Genomic DNA, 15,083 nt, shown 5'->3' with positions numbered 1-15,083 from the left:
TAATTGAGGATGTTTTCGTTGCGCAATATTGAATACTTCCTGATGTCTTCAGTTCTTGATTAGCTTTGCATCGATATGGAATGCCTCCAGTAGGGCAAACATGCTCAGTAGGACATGGAGAGCAAGTCATTTCACCAAGAGCCGAATATTGACCATCAGGGCAAACTGTAGAGTCAGAACTCGTCGTGCTACAAGAGTAACCTTGTGGGCAAGGATCACAGAACGCAGTGCCATCTTTTGGATAACTTCCATCTGGACATGCAAGAGAATCGCTCCAGTTTGTGCAAGAGCTCTGTCCAGCGGCTGCATGTTCACCTTCAGGGCAATCAACAGGCAAAGCAGCTCCGCCAGCACAAGAATAACCTTCCGGACAATCCATGCATTCATCAGTTGAAGAGTATTGATCTCGATATTTTCCAGCAGCGCAGTCATTTCCAGTTACACAGTCTTTGCCAGCATCACATTTTTGCACGCAGACATTGCCGCTTACGATCTGATTTGTGTTGCAGAATTCGACGACTCCATTTTTATCGCAAACAGCATTACTTGGACAACTTGTACATTTAGTACAGTAATCGTGCTCGCAAAAACTTGAAGAAGAGCTGCAAGGATCCGTACTGCTACCGCCAGGACAACTAAAGGCATCTCCTCTTACGCATGGTGTGCAGTCGCTAAATCCGCCAGTTGTGATCGTTCCATAAGTTCCAGGAGGACAAGTAACTGCACCAATACCGATAACCTCGCCAGACTTCACAGAACATTGCTGTTCATTATTAGCACGAGATGTCCCAGCTGGACAAGCGGGTTGGGTGTCATCGTGATTACCATACTCCCATCCTTTTATGAGTTTGAATTTATTTTCATGAAAAGGTTTCAACAAAATAAAACACTTTAAACGATGACCAAGAAAATTGGAACTTACTCAGAAAATAAATTCGAACTCATTCCTGAACTGAGTCCAATATTACTTGTCGGTTTGCACCGATATCCATCATTTTCCATATTCTTTGGACAAGTCGTGCAGCTGGTCGAATCATCCTTGCAGTTTAACTCCATTCGGCGGTTGTCGACTTCATTGCAGTATTCCTTTGGCCCGCATTTAAATTGATTCGGACCATTGAATTGCGCATTACTGGCATACACCAGTATGTACAATATTTTCTTCATAGTTTAAGTTTTTTCGTTCTTCATAAGTATCTCTAAGTTGAAAAGAAATTAAAAAGAGATTTCGTTAGAAGATGGATTTTTTGTATTTTTTCGTTGTCTAGCTACTTTGTTTGCGGAAGAGCAATTGAGAGTAAAAATGCGAATGTCCGTTCAAACAATTGTACTCTCCACGACGACTGCGCTTGGCCTTTGACAGCCACAATGAAGTAATCAAAGAAGAAATTTCCAGCACTGTTCTTTATTTGCCCGCCCGCCTATTCATGCTGACAGCTATTGGAACTTTTAAAGTTAATCTGCGAAGGCTGAAGAAGAAAAGACTGAAATAATTTTCATTTTTTATTGGAAACTATCCGTTTGATTTTAAGTTAATATCATAAAGAAACATGCAGCAAGTAAAGTTTTAAAGTGGGTTGTAAGATTCTTCCCAGAAGACAAGGGAGTTACCAGAGCTATTGTGGATGACGGAAATGTTGAAGTTGATCTTTTCCGAATCAGAGTCGTCTTTTTCTTCGAGGAATAGCGATTTTGGTGTGTTGGTCGAGTTTTTCTGAAGCTTCAGCATTTTCTTCAGCTTATTCTTGATCTTTTTGATGGGCGAGTTTTTCGGAACTTCCTCATCGAGTACTAAAGAAAAGCGGCGGACTTTTTCGGAGTAGTCGTCGTCGATTTGAAGGCGAGGGCCGGAGTTGAGTCGAAGTCGGACTGGTGAGGCAGTGATGGTCATACTGAGGCTCTGTAGAGAGTTTGATAGAAGCTTTGTTTTTTACACTGTGAATGTGAGTTTGATGCTAAGTTCAAAATCTCTTTGCTTATAAAGGCGAGCACCAGGTGCTCAGGTGGAGCTAACGCAGCGAGCAGCTTTTTGCTAATTATACTTACCACCTGCGATTAATTCTCGATAAAAAAAGTTCATCTGATAAGAGAATCCGCACAAGGTGCAAGTGCTATAATTCTCGGATAATAACTGATATGAACGTTTGATTGTGCTTTAGAATTTCACACAGATACTTGCAAGTACTTTTGGAGGGCATTTTTTCTTTATTTACAGTTTTGGGAGGATGCTTATAAATTATCGACTCGGTTGACTTCTTCTGAATTGCTGAGGAGTTGCTGCAGGAGTTGTTGTTCGCTAGAATTGATATAAAATTGTTAAGCAAAGAGATGAAACTAACAGATCGTCGAAATTGATTCTTTCTCTTTGCATAATTCCACAGATCAGCCATGTTGCTGGACTTGCTGCAATCATCCCTGACGTCCGTCGACATCATGTTCAGTGAAGCTTTATTACGTCGTAAAGACTGCGTGAGACTTTTATGGAAGTGGTCGATTCTTTTCGATTTTTCTTTTGTAGGTTCGTTGGTGAGCTCTTCTGGTCTGAGCTTGCACTCATCCTTGTCGAGGTTGTAAAGATAGTTGAACTCGAAGACGATGATCGGGAGAGAAAATGCTTTTGTGGACTTAAAAATCACTATCAAATATTCATTCCGTGGATTGAAATAGCCCTTGCCCATATCAAGCAATCCAAGAATCGCACAGCAAGTTCCGAAAAATCTCCCAAGGGGCGACACAGGAACATAGTCGCCGTAACCAACAGTGTACATTGTAATCAGAGCATACCAGGTAGAATCAATCATATCGTGAAATTGGTTGCCCTCGTATCCTTGCTCGACGATAAAGATGCAGACGGCAAAGCATAGCGCAATCGAGAGCTGGATTATCGCAAGTTGGAGGAGCATTGGCGCAGAATGATAGACAGTAGTCGCTTAAAATGGTTCAGATTTTTGCATGGAGAATAAATTAGATTCATCATTGAACCATCCCTAAAATTCTAAGCGATCTTGAGTAATTCGACAGTTTAAAAATCCTGACAATTCTTGTAAGTCGGAAGATCTTCAGCGTGGAGCTAAAACTTGAAGAAGTGCCGTTGCCCGCAATTAGCATAATGAAATAAGGGAGAATGGCGATCACATCAATTATATTGAGCCAATCTTTCACAAAAGACCTTTTCTGATCGCAGGACATAAATCTGGCAATATACTCCAGCGCGAACCAAGAGTTGAAAATCGTCTCTAATTATAAAAATTAAGAATCTAATCAGAGCCCTTTTGACTCACCCATAATAAACAGAATATGGTCGACTGAAAACTTTGGGCAGTCTCCTTTATGATTTGCCTTTGTTCTTATCTCAGAATCGGTCGTGTTATGACACTTGTCCAACTTCTGCGAAAGCGTTTCTAGCGCTGGCAAACTGTCGATGCAAAGCATAATGATAGACGAAATCGTTATGACCATAGAAATGACCGAATAACAGAGCGCAATTTTAGAACTCTGCGGATCTTCTAAGCATTGCCAAATTTTGAACTGCACTTTTTCTAATTTCGATTTGAACTTGGTTTTTTCTTTGACAGTTTTCTCCTGCTCGACCATCAGAAGACCTTCATCATTTAGAAACCCTTCGAGTCCCTTCTTATCCAAGTTGTAATAACATAGCTCGTTGACGAAAATGTCCAAGGGAATGTCTTGTGGTCTTCTAAGGACTCCATAAACGAAGTAGTCGAGAACGACTTCAAATGTGGGCCGATGTCTGTCGATAAAATAATCTCCATGTTCAATCGAATAGAATCGCCGCCTTTTTCTCCAGGTTCCGAGAATGCATTCAGGAAAACGATTCAGTGATTCAACGTCGACTTCATATCTTTGTCCGCAGCAGTTGAGGATGATGTTCTCTGACGGATGTTTTCTCCTGGCAGAAGGAGAAATGAAAATATCTCTAGAACGAATCGAGGCTGGCGTCGAAGAAGCGGAGGACGAATAAACCGACGAAAATGGACTGTCTCTTTTGTTGGAAGTCGTTGAAGAGCGGCAAGTTGCTTCTTCCATTGCTTCAATTCTCTACGCTTCCCTATGCGGGCCTCATCTTTTCATTCTCAGCCGATGGGATTGATTGAGAATACGCACTTAGATAATTGATAATCATTTAGAAAGCGCCCGAGTTGTAGCCTAACGGTGACACTTGGTTGATTTGATCAATGCCTAAAATAGTATACGTCAGCTGATGCCCTACTTTTTAATACATAAGCTGGTAAGGAGTCATTTCGGAATATTTAAAGCCCTAAAAAGGGCTTTGTTTCTCCGTGTATCCGTTTTGCGGTGAGTTGACGATTTTCCATCTGTCGGTCAACGAAGTTCTGAGAAAGGGGGAGATTCGCCCTTGTCTTTATAATTGGGGTCCAGCTTCAAGACATTTTCTGTCAATAATGTGCTTTAATGAATGAGTCTTGTTTATATAGCCAGTGCTGAGAAACTAAAGCTTTTATCTAGAGACTTCTTGGTCGTTTTTATAGCTATATTTTCCGCTCTAGAATTTTTATTATCCGCCGTGAACTCGTCAAAATTTTAGTTTATTTGCACTAAGATTACCTTGAAGGCTAGACTAGAACACTCTGATGGCTGCACTCTTCTGGTGGGAATCAACCAAATGGAAGGTGGTAGATGTGTTGGTATTTAAAAGTTCAGCTGGCTATTATTAAAAAAATAATGAGCGTTCTGAGTATTTCACCCGATGTAATCCCTGTTACTCCTCCGCCAGCTTGTCCGTATGTCAAGAGAGTATAATTTATTATTAACTTGCTTTGTAAAAACTCGGCTATAATAAGTTTTATTCAAGGGACTTGGACAAATTTGAAATTTGCATTTCTCAATGTGCAACAGACAAAGATGAATGCAAGAACTTCTGCACTCCAGACGACTACACTTGCGGAACAAGATGCGATGCTGCGTTCCTCGAGTGTCAGAGCTCATGTCCATGTGACACCGAATGTCCTCAAGGCTGCGCTGGATGTGGCAATCCAATTTGCACAGCCTCCGACTATCTCCTGATTTTGAACGCTTACCGTGCTTATGAAAATGTTGGCTTCTTGCTCGATTTAGAAAAACAAAGCTTCCGTTATGCAAACATCGACTACAAAACAGACTTCTTTGACATTGATGACGCCTGCTATGCTTTTTATCAAAGGAGAACACTGGATTCTCGGAGGATATTACATCGAGCGGCAAATGGTCAAATTTGACGCTGACAGTTGCGAACTCAATCTTCAGTCGAGTTTGCTGGAGATTGGACATATTGACGGAATGTGGGGCTCTTGCGCGGTTTATAATGACTTGGCTCATTTGTGCTTCGACGAAGAGGGTGTTGTTTTGGGTTTCATTTTCGAACTATGTTTCAGAACTCTAGTGCAAGTTTGAAACCTTTTAAAGATGAGTTCAGCTGCCAGACTTTTGATGGTGAAAATCAAAGTGTCATCGATGCGAAAACAGCCTATCCTCATGATTGGGCGAGCATGGCAGTTTATAACGATAAAATGTGGGTTGTCGGAGGATGCGACCCTGGTGAATTCGAATGCACGAATAAAGTGGAATCTTACGATGGCACCTCATGGCAACTGGGAACCGATCATCCCACACCAGAACTAAAGGGCCACTTAGTGATGGCCGAATCACATGGTCTTTATGTTTGTGTTAAAAGAGTCTATTTAGAAAACTTCCAAGGAATATCATTTTAACGCAAAAAGACAATTTCAAAGGGTTACAATGGCCAAACAGTTCATCGATTCAACGGCTCGGTCTGGACAGTTCTTGGAAGAATGTCCGATGCGCAACAGAGCTACGATGATGTCAACTCAGGCAAAATCGTCAACGGATATGCTTACGCGGGCACAGAGTGAGTTCTGACAATGATATTATTGTGAAACAAATTTTAGTGCGATCGACAGGATAAATATGAGTGAGAGCTACTTCTACTCTGTTAGCTTGGGAAAAGATCCTGATGGCAGGGACTTTTGGCTCTACTATTCACCGATGATTTTGGTCGAAGGACCGCTTTGTGGAGCTTGATGCGACTATAAAACAGGCTATTTACTCTTTTCCATTCGATGAAAATTGTCTAATATATAAATTAGTTTTTTGCGCAGAAGTTTTTCCTTACACTGTTCTGAAAAAAATGAATAAACACGGTATATTTGCGGTGTTGATACGTATCTTATACCCAACACCGCAAAATAATTGTTGAGCGAATTGTTGAATATGAATTTTGAATGAAAAAATATATAATCTAAGGATTCAGATAGGATAGATCTGGAAGTTGCGCCAATAAGTTCTATGTCGAAGTCAAAAAGCCGAGAAATCTCAAACGATAAAATTATTGAATAGACTTTTTGACATCTCCTTTGCTCCGTTACTCATGGCGTTTTTCGTAGCAGACTGTTCTTCCTTATCTTTTCTGATCTTTTCTAGCTCGGCCTCTCTCTCCTTCTCCACATCTAAATGATAATAAGGCGGATAAGTGTGGGGGAATAGGAACCTCGGGTTAGTTGAAGAAATTTTGGCATTATGTACTCGAACATCTTTTTCGTGGCGGAGGAGTTCCAGGTGAGATCTAGCGCACTAGCGTTGAGAAAATCGTTTAGCTTGTCTATTGACTCCTGTCTCTCTTCCCAGGCGTATTGAGTCTTTTCTGGCTCTTCTTGCTCATACGACGTTGCAGCTATTGAACAATCATTAGCTGGGAAAGGCGAAGCAAGTTACCTTTTAGTTCCTCCCATACTGGTCCAAGAGATACAGGCTCCAAATCATTCACTACTTCTGGCACTTGCGGCGGCGGCGCAACCGTTTGCGAAAAGTCTCCAAAGTCATCATCGCCTCCGAAGTCGCCGAAATCATCATCTCCTGCTTCGTTTGTCTCTCCGAAATCCCCAAAATCATCGTCGTCACCATCTTCTTGTGGTTGATTTGCGTTTGCATGTTCACCGAAGCTCGCGTTGAATTCAACACTTGGATTTGCTGTAGCTTCGCCGAACCCGCCGAAATCGTCTTCTAAAACTACTCCTTTGCTTTTATCTTCACCTCTTCTGGTTTTATTTTTGTCTCAAGAGACTAAAGAATGTATTTTCAAGAAAAAAAAATGAAATTAAAACCGTCCCTGCAGTATTGAAAGCATCGTCAAAATCGCCAAAATCATCATCATTATTTGGTTCTTTCTCCACGGTTTCAATATCTCCATAGATTGACGCTTTCGTGTCTACGCCATTTTCTGTACAAGTATTAGTGTCATCTGTTGCTTCGGGATTAGCTTCAGTTATCTCTTCTGGATCATCTTCATTAATTTCAGGTTCGTGTTCTCTTTCTTCTATCTTCATTTTTTCAAGGTTAAGTTCTTCCAGCTCTGCTTTTGAAGGTTCATTTTCAGGTGATACTATTCTCTCGAGCGTTTGAAACTGTTCTACCGCTTTATCAACGCTAGAATAAAGCTTTGAAAAAGGTCAATTGTGGCGGCTTTACTTTTGAATTTCTTCTTCTGATTCGGAATTGTCCGTTTTTCTCATTGTCTCACATTCCACACGATTCCAGTCTGTGAAATCCGAGTAACAATAGCACCTACTTTTAGTCGCTTCTTTATTTTCCCCGCGAGTTTTACGGGGCGAGTTTGAATTGCAGAGCATGAATGAGTTTGAGCTGCACAGAAAACAAGGTAGAGATAGGTTGAAGAATTGGCATGAAACAGAACTTTTAAATTGCATTTTATAAATCTATGGCCTTCTTGTCGATAGTTGTTTCTTGGTTGTTTGAAAAATTAGCATCAACGGAGCATATTGCGATGAATTGATAGGTTGACCGTAAACAGAAAGAACGGAGAGTAGTTAATCAACGATGTGGTTGTATGTTACAAAGCTTATCGCCAATACGGTCCAGATAAGAACAACAATGATAGTCCAGTTAGAATTGATCCTCAGTCGATGAGGGTTTTTAGCCTGTGGATCCAAAGCAGCCACGCTTTTTCGAGCATAATAAACCAGGGCGACGGGTATCACGTACTGGATTCCAGCGCCGGCGTAACTGAATTTTCGTTGTTATTCCGAATCCCTCGACTGTATTACCTTCCAGTTATACCAACGAGTGATTCAAGATTGTCGGTAAAAAAAGCAAGAATGATAGGCGGGCCCATCGCTAAAATGGGAAAGAAGATCTTCCACACGAGTCGCTGATCATCGTCCATGGCAAAGAGTGAGCGAAGGTTATTCCTCAGCGTGACTGTAATGATTGGGAATGATGTAGACAGAGTGAGGACTGGAAACAGCGCGAGGAAGTAGCGGAGAAAATCGCTGCTGCATACTTGGCAATCGAGAAGGAAGTTCAAAGTATACAAGTCCTAAAATAGGGAGTCAAATAGAAGAGATGAATTTTCTATGAAAAGTTACCTGGATAGTTTTGTGGTCGAAGCAGAATGCAGCGGTGATGCAAAGAAGCATATAAAAAGTAAGAACAAGTAAGAAATCCCCCGTGAGCATTTTCGTCAGTTTGGACTTTCTCGAAATCGGCGTCAAAAGAGCAGGAAGCGAGTGCTGGCACATGAATGAGTAGACTGCCACGCCGAATAAATTTGGTACAGCAGAAATGTCCGCGACGACTGGAGTCACAGAATTTCCATTAGCGATGCGCATGATTGCTAAAGAAATAAGAATATGCTTTGGAGTCTTTCTTTACCTAAAATGATCATCGAAAGAAACGAGATCCAGCGGACGAGGGAAGTGACCAGTTGAAGAAGTTTCGTTTTCGAAACGTCGAAGAAAGCGAACGGTCCAAGGATGCCAATGAAAACGCCTAGGACCATGTGATAAACAGTTCTACGCGACGAGCGCTCAAGAAATTTCGAATGAAAGCCAGGGCTAAAAACGTTGATGAGTTTGGTCACATAGACACGAGTCTTACGTGCAGGGAAGATTGAGATTGTTGTCCGGGAGCGTCATGTTCGGGCGGCAAGTGAGATTGTTGCAGAGAATCGAGACGACATTCTTTGGCACAGCTACGGCGTAAATCGCCAAATCCCCGTAAAGATAGATCACCATACACGCATAGAAGAGAATGATCCCGTAACGATTGAAGAACATCTTCGCCATCATTCCCAGCTCGACTCGCTATAAAAAATAACTCATTTTTCATTTTTCTAATTCAAAAAATACCTCGGAAATTTGAAAAAGTTCTTTGTTCCTGCTCGCCTGTCTAGGCAAAAGAGGATCTTGGTCGTCATCATACGCATTTGGGCTTTCTTCTCCATTTTCGTTGTCTAGCAATTGAGAGTTGACCGAACTCGAGCTTCCAGAAACATCAGCCGGTTGACGTCGCCGCTTGGCTTGAATCTTCCGAACAGCGTTTGCACCAGACATCGCTTCGACAATACAAGTGCATGTGATGAACGAGAATATGCATAAAAGACATAGCAGAGGGACAGAAATTGCCAACCCAGCTGTAGCGACTGCTAACGGCATCGTTAGAGCTCCTGTTTTCGGGTTTTTTTGAATTCAATTTTCAAAGAAAAAATATTGCCAAAAGTACATTTGAAGATAGAAAAACCCTTTCCTGTTCCAACCATAAGATTTGAAACATAAACGAAGCCCATATAAATACTGTAACTTCCTTCTCTTGCCTTCTCCCCTGCATTTCCGCTGCTCGGCATTTTATTTATCGTGAGATACTGTCGATTTTTTCAATTTCTCTCCCCGTTTTTCTTGTTCGCTGTTTTCTCACTACCTCATGAAAATAGACTGCTGACCTGATGACCTCCGGGCGTGGGAAAGGAGGGAAAAATGAGGGCGGAGGACTTCCGCGCTGGAAAATTACATTTTTGCTTGAAGGCGGAGCGCGATTTTTTTCGGAACAACAGTCGAGATAATGTTGAACTTGTTCGGATTTTATTTGATAAAGATTTGAGCTGTTACAGTAAAAAATTGTTAACGGTAAAAATTGAGAAGTCACAGCGGCTCAGAATCGTTCTTCGTGTTGGTGGTCAAGTTCGTCTGGAAGAAAGAAAATGTGAATGTTGTGGAAACCAGTGGACTTACTTTCCATGAGTCGGAATTTGGACTCAGTGTCGGTGTCGGTTGCGCGCGTTCGCCGGTTAGGGAGCACCCAGAACTTGTAGATTGCTGCGCAGAGCACCATGAAGACGATGAGGATCAAAATGATCATGAAGCTAGTGGCGTGCTCCTCGTCCATCGGCGGAATCTAAAATATACTCATATTGAGCCTCGAATGAGTTCTGCTTCGCTCTTACGTTGTGTGTCATTCCAGGGAAGTAAAACATGGTCCTGCCATCAATCGTCTCGTTACCAGTGCTGTTGAACGAGGTGGTAAGGTTCTCTAAGTCATTGTTCAACCAGTCCAAGTCCAGCATCGTCTTTCCAGCAGCTGTATCATTCCCTGTCTGGTTGAAGGCACTTGTGATCTCCTATTCAAGTATTTTATGCCTGTATGAAAAGTCACTACTCACAAAAACGGTTGGCACTGTAGCGTTCATCATATCACTGGCTGTGGTTCCGACGGACATCTCAAATAAAATGCGCCAAAGTGAAAATTTTTGCCGGTAAGAGTGGCCTAATCGAAGCGAAATCTTCGCTGCTGGAGGGCCACGGCCAGGTGCAGTATTTGAAAACAGCTCGCAATTCAGATTTTTCACTCGATTTTTAGATGAAAACAAAGGTTCTCAAATTTGTGTTGTCCTCAATTTTTGATAAGTCAAGCATTATGGACAGAAATTCAATATTATTCTAACACGACCGAATTTCAGAATGGCAAATGTATTAATAATTTCACTTGCTTTTGAGTAATGACAATCGAAACGAACGATTTTCAAAATTTTAGATGCCTAGTAAGGTAAAATAAACAGTACGTCAATAGTCTCTGTAAATAGAGAGAGTATCGAATAAGAATTCGCTGTAATTCACCATCAGTCAAAGAGAACTTGATAATGATAGAGGAAGAGGTAGCGGATTTCAAAGAAAAACTTGAGCGGCTCAAAAATCTTCCAAATCCAAATCCAACTTTCAAACCAAGACCTCTGAATCAACCCAAGAAGAATGACCTTTCTGATGAGGAAGATGAAGATGTTCAGGAAAATGATCCGGTGAATGAAGGCCTCGAGAATTTTCAAAATCTTTATAACGTAAACCCAACTTCCGAGTCAAGTCCCCACAATCACATCAAGGAAAGTCACTGCGCCGAGGAGAGTGATGAGCCAGAAAGGCCGCCGACGAAACCAGCAAGACATGATGAACTTTTTGGGAAAGCATTTTCTTTTAGCAAGTAAAAATATAAATCATCCGTTGAATATTTGAAAAAAATCCCAAAGATGCTTGTCTCTCCTGCCAAAGGACAAACAATGGATGATGTTCAAGAAAATGAGCCAGTAAAACCAGCAAAGCATGATACACCACTTGTTCCGACGCATAAACCCGCACCTCCAGAGCCGCCTGTTCCGCTACCACGTCATTCAAAACCAAGAATAACAGATGCTGAGCTGCAGCAATCAAAATCTTCTATGATTCGACATGTCACAAATGATTCGGAACAGAAAGATCGAGAAATAAGAAAACTGAAGCGGGATAACTTTGAGAAAGATCAAATCATTAGCATGATGGAGACTGAAATCGGAATCTTATACGAGCAAATCAAATGGTGAGGGAGAGAGGCTTTTCCTATCTAAATCTTTTTAAGAAAAACGAAAACAAGCAAGCAAGAAAAAATAATCTTCATGAACTGATCAAGAATGCAATCAAGAACGAATTTCAATCACAGGTACTCAAAATCATAAAAGAAAACCACTCGATCATATCGCTTAGGACTCAAGAACAAATCAACTTGAAGCGGAAAAAGATGATCTTGAGCTCCTTGTCTCATGTAAAATTTGCCTCACGAATAACATCAACGCTACCCTCGGTTGTGGGCACGCATTTTGCTTTCAATGCTTGAAGAAACTCCCCAAGACGCTTGTGTTTCCCGCCAAACGATTGACCACTTGCCCAGTTTGCTCAAAACTCTCACTTATTTTCAGACTGTACTTATAATTTTACTTCCCCAATTTTTTGCTGACAGAAGTGGAATAAAAAAAGAAATATTTTTCTTATAAAAGTGGGTATCTATGAAATTTATCACATTTTTCATTCCTTCCTATATTATCCTTATTAAGGTATTTTCTTTGTTCCTGTGCCTCTGGCGGCCCCTGGCTGACCAGGATAAACTCCAAAACGCGCGGCAAATAAACTAAAACAGAACAGACCCAAACAGATACAATAACAAAGAATAGCCAAAGCAGCCAGAGCCGAATTCTACATTTTTGCCTTCTCTTCATTCGTAAGTACTTTTGGTTACGGTATTGCTTTTATCACCGTCATTTATTATCGAATGATCAATTGGTGTTATGATAATAAAAATGTTTCCTTTCTTTGCTTAAAAAAGAATCGCCTATTTTAAGCTATCCTGGATTCTGGATAAGACTATCAGTCAATTAGCACCTGAAAATGATTGACAAACGCCTACCGAGTTTTAAAGAACGTCTCGAGAAATTTCAAAATCCACTAAATTTGCAGCCAACGGAAGAGGATGATGTTGAGGATAGTGGACCCGTTGAAAGAAGAAGGAACTCTGATTCAGAAGTTCGGCCACCGCTGCCTCCAAAGCCAACAGAAACGATTACCGAGCGACGGCAATCAACATCGTCGACGATCACAAACACGTCGGAAAATAAAGACAGAGAAATAAGAAAGCTGAAGCGGTTTTACTTTGAACAAGATAAAATTATAAGCATGATAGAGACAGAAATCGGAATTTTAAATGGACAAATCGAATATCAGGTACTAAAATAAAAAAAACACTCAGTAATGTTGCGCAGGAAAGAAGGATGAATCATCTGGAAGCAGAAAAAGACGATCTTGAAGAATTGGTCACGTGTAAAATTTGCTATACGAAGAAAGTGAACGCTACTCTCCTTTGTGGCCATCCATTTTGTCATAGATGTCTGAAGAAATTACCGAAGACGGTAGGACGTACTGGCGAACAATTAACAACTTGTCCATTATGCTCAAAACGTTCACCTTTTTTCAGGCTGTATTTGTAACTTTGCTTTGCATGTATGTCATCAATATGATAAATGCACTGAATTTAGTTGGCAATAAACTATTCCTTCGGCAAATAAATGCTCAAAGTCTGGATCTCAAGAGTAGAGCAAATATCGTCAAAAACGAAAAATGACTATTCTTTTATCGTTGAGTAAAAGGGAAAATGACATTTCTCGGGCAAATTCCAACGCGTGAGTCTTAGTCGTTTTTACGGAGAGCGGGCTTTCATTGGACCGGCGAAGGGAAAATTTTTCCCTTAGTAGTTTAACTACTAACTTTCCCGAACGCCCTTTCGTCAAAGCTGCCAGAGTCGAGTTCTGTATTTTTACTTTCTTTATTCGTAAGAAAGGAAAAATACAGGCGACTTGGGCAAACGGAGACCACTCGTCAACAAGCATTTGAAAATGATAGACCAACGCCTGCCAAGTTTCAGAGAACGCCAACAGATGTTTCAAAATCCTCGAAATTTTCGCGCAACTGCAGCTGATGCTGTCCAGAGAAATGAACCCGATGAAACAGCAAGGAATGATAACCATCTCCAAAGCGTAAACCAAAACCCCCATCGCGTACATTTTCAAAAAGGAAAAAGGGTACTCACACCGAGGAACAAACGAACGAGGGGGCGATAAGACCACCACTCCCTCCAAAACCAAGAAAAACGACAGTTGAGCTACAGCAAGCCCCATCATCGATGACCATTTCATCTTCCAGTTCGTTCGAAGAAAAAGACCAAGAAGTAAGAACACTGAAGCGAGAAGTTTTTGAGAAAGATAAAATTATTTGCACGATGGATAGCATGATGAATCAACTGGAAGCGCAAATCGGAACCCAAAACGATAAAATCAGAAATAAGGTAATGAACTTGAAGAACAAAACAGTCAATAACTTTGCTCAGGAAGCAAGGGTCAATCATCTGGAAGCAGAAAAATACAATCTTGAAGAACTGCTTACGTGTAAAATTTGCTATACGAACCGACTCGACGCTACTCTCTGCTGTGGCCATGCATTTTGTCATACATGTTTGACAAGATTTCCGACGACGGCGGATGATGCTTTTCGCGAACAATTAACAACTTGCGCATTATGCTCAAAACGTTCTCGTTTCTTCAGGCTGTATTTGTGATTTTACTTTACTGTTTGTCACTAACGAAAATAGTCCCTTAAATTGGTGCAGCTAAGCAAACAAACGGTGCCGCAGATTTTAGGCATTTTGAGACAAAAAGTCCCTTATCCGAGACTCCTGCTGTAATGGCTAATGCCCTATTCTGTTATGTCTGTTAGATCAGATCTACTTAGATCTATCTTGATAGTAAGATTCTTCTCAACTTGACTCTATGAATCATAGTCTATGATATTTACTCTGTCCCTCAGTCGCGTGTATGACCGATACCGTATCGGCGATACGTTTTCTTCAATAATTTATACTGCATGACAATCACGGAAATAAAATCCCTCAACTTTTGTAGATAAATTATTACCATTAAAAATATCAAACAGGAAGACGCCTTAAAAGCTGACAGACGTCTCAAAGTCATCTAAACCTTTTCTCATATGTTTGTATATTTGAGTAGTCTTACTGTAATCTGGGCGGGCCATTTGTGGCTCAGTGGATTAAAAAGTGACAAAAACCGCGGATCAGAGGAGACATTGATTTCGTGGCTCTGATCAAATGGAAGGGACAGGAATCCGACGAAGCCCTGATTGATGTCAGTTCCACCAACACAAACACACATTCATATACGTGATAAGCTTATTAATATCGCGGATTATCGCCACATGGTGGCGGAAACGTACCGCCATTAAGGTCACACTAATGGTGCGTTACTGTAGCGCGCCAGTTGACAGTAAGCTTCACCAGCAAGAGGACTGAAAATAAAGGCTCAAAACCAAAACGATTTCTCAAGTTTACTAAATCAAGTTAAGAAACTTATGTCTAGAAAATAATTCTTCAAAATGCACTTGATGCGAGGG

General features: G+C 41.0%; 4 protein-coding genes across 4 annotated transcripts; all 4 read right to left on the bottom strand.

Moving 5' to 3' along the window:
• Positions 1-2,185: 2,185 nt before the first annotated feature.
• Positions 2,186-4,160, bottom strand: LOC145697266 (shaker-related potassium channel tsha2-like). The gene is made up of 4 exons (XM_081774444.1): positions 3,282-4,160; positions 2,984-3,236; positions 2,340-2,925; positions 2,186-2,296 (listed from the first exon to the last, which is right to left on the bottom strand). The coding sequence occupies exons 1-4, from the start codon at positions 4,045-4,047 to the stop codon at positions 2,237-2,239; spliced, it is 1,665 nt and encodes a 554-aa protein (XP_081630570.1). The 5' UTR covers positions 4,048-4,160; the 3' UTR covers positions 2,186-2,236.
• A 2,045-nt stretch (positions 4,161-6,205) lies between these two features.
• LOC145700768 (uncharacterized) lies at positions 6,206-7,547 on the bottom strand. Its single transcript, XM_081778095.1, has 6 exons — positions 7,504-7,547; positions 7,262-7,461; positions 6,751-7,089; positions 6,527-6,709; positions 6,393-6,485; positions 6,206-6,324 (listed from the first exon to the last, which is right to left on the bottom strand). Exons 1-6 carry the CDS (start codon positions 7,545-7,547, stop codon positions 6,278-6,280), a joined length of 906 nt encoding a protein of 301 aa, XP_081634221.1. The 3' UTR covers positions 6,206-6,277.
• Positions 7,548-7,600: 53 nt separating this feature from the next.
• Positions 7,601-9,498, bottom strand: LOC145697494 (putative sodium-coupled neutral amino acid transporter 12). Its single transcript, XM_081774706.1, has 6 exons — positions 9,183-9,498; positions 8,932-9,137; positions 8,707-8,888; positions 8,421-8,668; positions 8,100-8,371; positions 7,601-8,058 (listed from the first exon to the last, which is right to left on the bottom strand). The coding sequence occupies exons 1-6, from the start codon at positions 9,486-9,488 to the stop codon at positions 7,863-7,865; spliced, it is 1,410 nt and encodes a 469-aa protein (XP_081630832.1). The 5' UTR covers positions 9,489-9,498; the 3' UTR covers positions 7,601-7,862.
• Positions 9,499-9,894: 396 nt separating this feature from the next.
• LOC145699140 (uncharacterized) lies at positions 9,895-10,599 on the bottom strand. The gene is made up of 4 exons (XM_081776391.1): positions 10,490-10,599; positions 10,274-10,447; positions 10,062-10,224; positions 9,895-10,016 (listed from the first exon to the last, which is right to left on the bottom strand). Exons 1-4 carry the CDS (start codon positions 10,544-10,546, stop codon positions 9,982-9,984), a joined length of 429 nt encoding a protein of 142 aa, XP_081632517.1. The 5' UTR covers positions 10,547-10,599; the 3' UTR covers positions 9,895-9,981.
• Between the last annotated feature and the right edge of the window lie 4,484 nt (positions 10,600-15,083).

Source organism: Oikopleura dioica, chromosome 2, assembly GCF_907165135.1.
Source record: "Oikopleura dioica chromosome 2, OKI2018_I68_1.0, whole genome shotgun sequence".
Lineage (NCBI taxonomy): Eukaryota > Metazoa > Chordata > Appendicularia > Copelata > Oikopleuridae > Oikopleura > Oikopleura dioica.
The sequence above is the reverse complement of the archived record's forward strand: the minus strand, read 5'-3'. Positions and strand labels throughout refer to the sequence as shown.